This window comes from Myotis brandtii, unplaced genomic scaffold (assembly GCF_000412655.1).
Source record: "Myotis brandtii unplaced genomic scaffold, ASM41265v1 scaffold96, whole genome shotgun sequence".
NCBI lineage: Eukaryota > Metazoa > Chordata > Mammalia > Chiroptera > Vespertilionidae > Myotis > Myotis brandtii.
The window spans coordinates 1,300,570-1,302,235 of record NW_005371972.1 but is presented as its reverse complement, the minus strand read 5'-3'; the positions used below and the strand labels follow the sequence as shown (position 1 = coordinate 1,302,235).

General features: G+C 65.4%; 1 protein-coding gene across 2 annotated transcripts in view; it reads left to right on the top strand.

The window, feature by feature from the left end:
• Nucleotides 1-1,660, top strand: part of HSPB7 (heat shock 27kDa protein family, member 7 (cardiovascular)) — a 2,341-nt gene extending 681 nt beyond the window's left edge. Inside the window, exons 2-3 of one of the 2 annotated variants that reach the window (XM_005886187.1) lie at nt 211-344; nt 1,466-1,660. In XM_005886187.1, coding sequence (XP_005886249.1) covers nt 211-344; nt 1,466-1,645 — 314 coding nt within the window. In that variant the 3' untranslated portion in view covers nt 1,646-1,660. Of the gene's footprint in view, nt 1-198; nt 345-1,465 lie in introns of both variants that reach the window. The other variant, XM_014533300.1, reaches the window with a different exon arrangement.
• Nucleotides 1,661-1,666: the final 6 nt, after the last annotated feature.

Genomic DNA, 1,666 nt, shown 5'->3' with positions numbered 1-1,666 from the left:
CACACACACCTGTGCCTGTTGAGGCTCTAGCCCCACCATGGGAAAGGCAGGCTGCAAGAGGTGAGGAGGGTGGGCAGGGAGGTTAGGAGCAATAGCTGAAAGGGAAGTCAGGCCTGGGGGGCCTCCCCTCTCCCCAGGAGAAGGAGCCGGAAGCCTGAGTTCTGGGTGCAAGCCTGCTCTGTGCTCGGCTCACGGCAGCCCTCCCCACAGCCCGCACTGGGGGGCCGGGCAACATCAAGACACTCGGCGATGCCTACGAGTTTGCAGTGGACGTGAGCGACTTCTCCCCTGAGGACATCATCGTCACCACGTCCAACAACCACATCGAGGTGCGCGCGGAGAAGGTGAGCTGCCCGCCCGCCCGGACCCCAGGCTCTGCCCCTGCACCCTCTGCCCAGTGTCCCTACTCCCATGTCTCATCCTGGGACCCCAGACTCTATCCCATGTCCCTCCAAGTCCCCAGGGCACATTGGAGACCTTGCTCTTGTAGCTCGTGGACCGCAGGATCCCCGTTACTGCCTCTCTCTGCCCCGAGATCCGTTTTCCAGGAGCCTGGGCCACTGAGAGGGCCCCAGGGGAATGGGAGGGGGGAGGGATGCAGGCAGGGGGCACCTGAGCCGTGAGGTGAGAGAGGGAGATGGTGGTTGAGTGAGGACAGCTGAGTGAGGACAGCTGAGTGAGGACAGGTGAGTTGGGGACTCACCTGGACAGCTGCGGGAAGAGTTCCCCCACATGACACCCCTCAAGCCCTCTTCCCTCTTGGCTCCAGAGGCCCAGCCTCCAACCTGGGACCCCTGAATTAGAGTCCCTGCCATTCAGGATCCCACACTCCAAACCCCACACTCCCTCTACCCACGGTTCTCAGGGTCACTGGGTCACTCGGAGGAGGGTGTGCCACAAGCTGAACCTGGATGCTGCCCGCAGTGGGCCACAGCCACAGGTGCCCCATAAAGGAGAGGGGCTGCCCACAGCTCTGCCAGAGCCCCCAGGGCCCGGCTCCCTCCCTGAGCGCAGGATGCTAGGTGCCTGGGCACCCTGTCAGGGAAGCCAGGGACTGTGGGCACCAGGACCAGTGGGCAGCATGTGCCAGCCCTGCCACTCCCGCCAGTGACTCAGCCACCCCAGGCTCCTCTGGACACTATGTGCTGACCAAGCCGTGGGGGAAGGGCCACCGGCCCAGCCCTGACCGTGGAGACCCAGCGGGTCTGGGTGTCCAGAGGGCCCGACTCGGCCCTGTGCCAAGCCCCCTGCCTGCCCATTGGAATCCTCAGCACCTGTGCACCTGTCCCTGCATAGCCCTGGGCCTGTGGCCACCATCATCCTGGCCAGACCCTGCACCAGCCTGAGAGCAGACCCCTCAGCGGGAGGGGCCCGCTGGACTTGGACGGGGGAGAAGGGGCTGGGGCTTGACATGAGCCGGACAGGGGTGCAGGGCAGCCGGCCCTGACCCAGCTCTCCCCCCCAGCTGGCAGCTGACGGCACGGTCATGAACACCTTCGCTCACAAATGCCAGCTGCCCGAGGACGTGGACCCCACTTCCGTGACCTCGGCCCTGAGGGAGGACGGCAGCCTCACCATCCGGGCGCGGCGACACCCGCACACAGAGCACGTCCAGCAGACCTTCCGGACAGAGATCAAAATCTGAGGGCCTCCCTTCCCCTGCCCT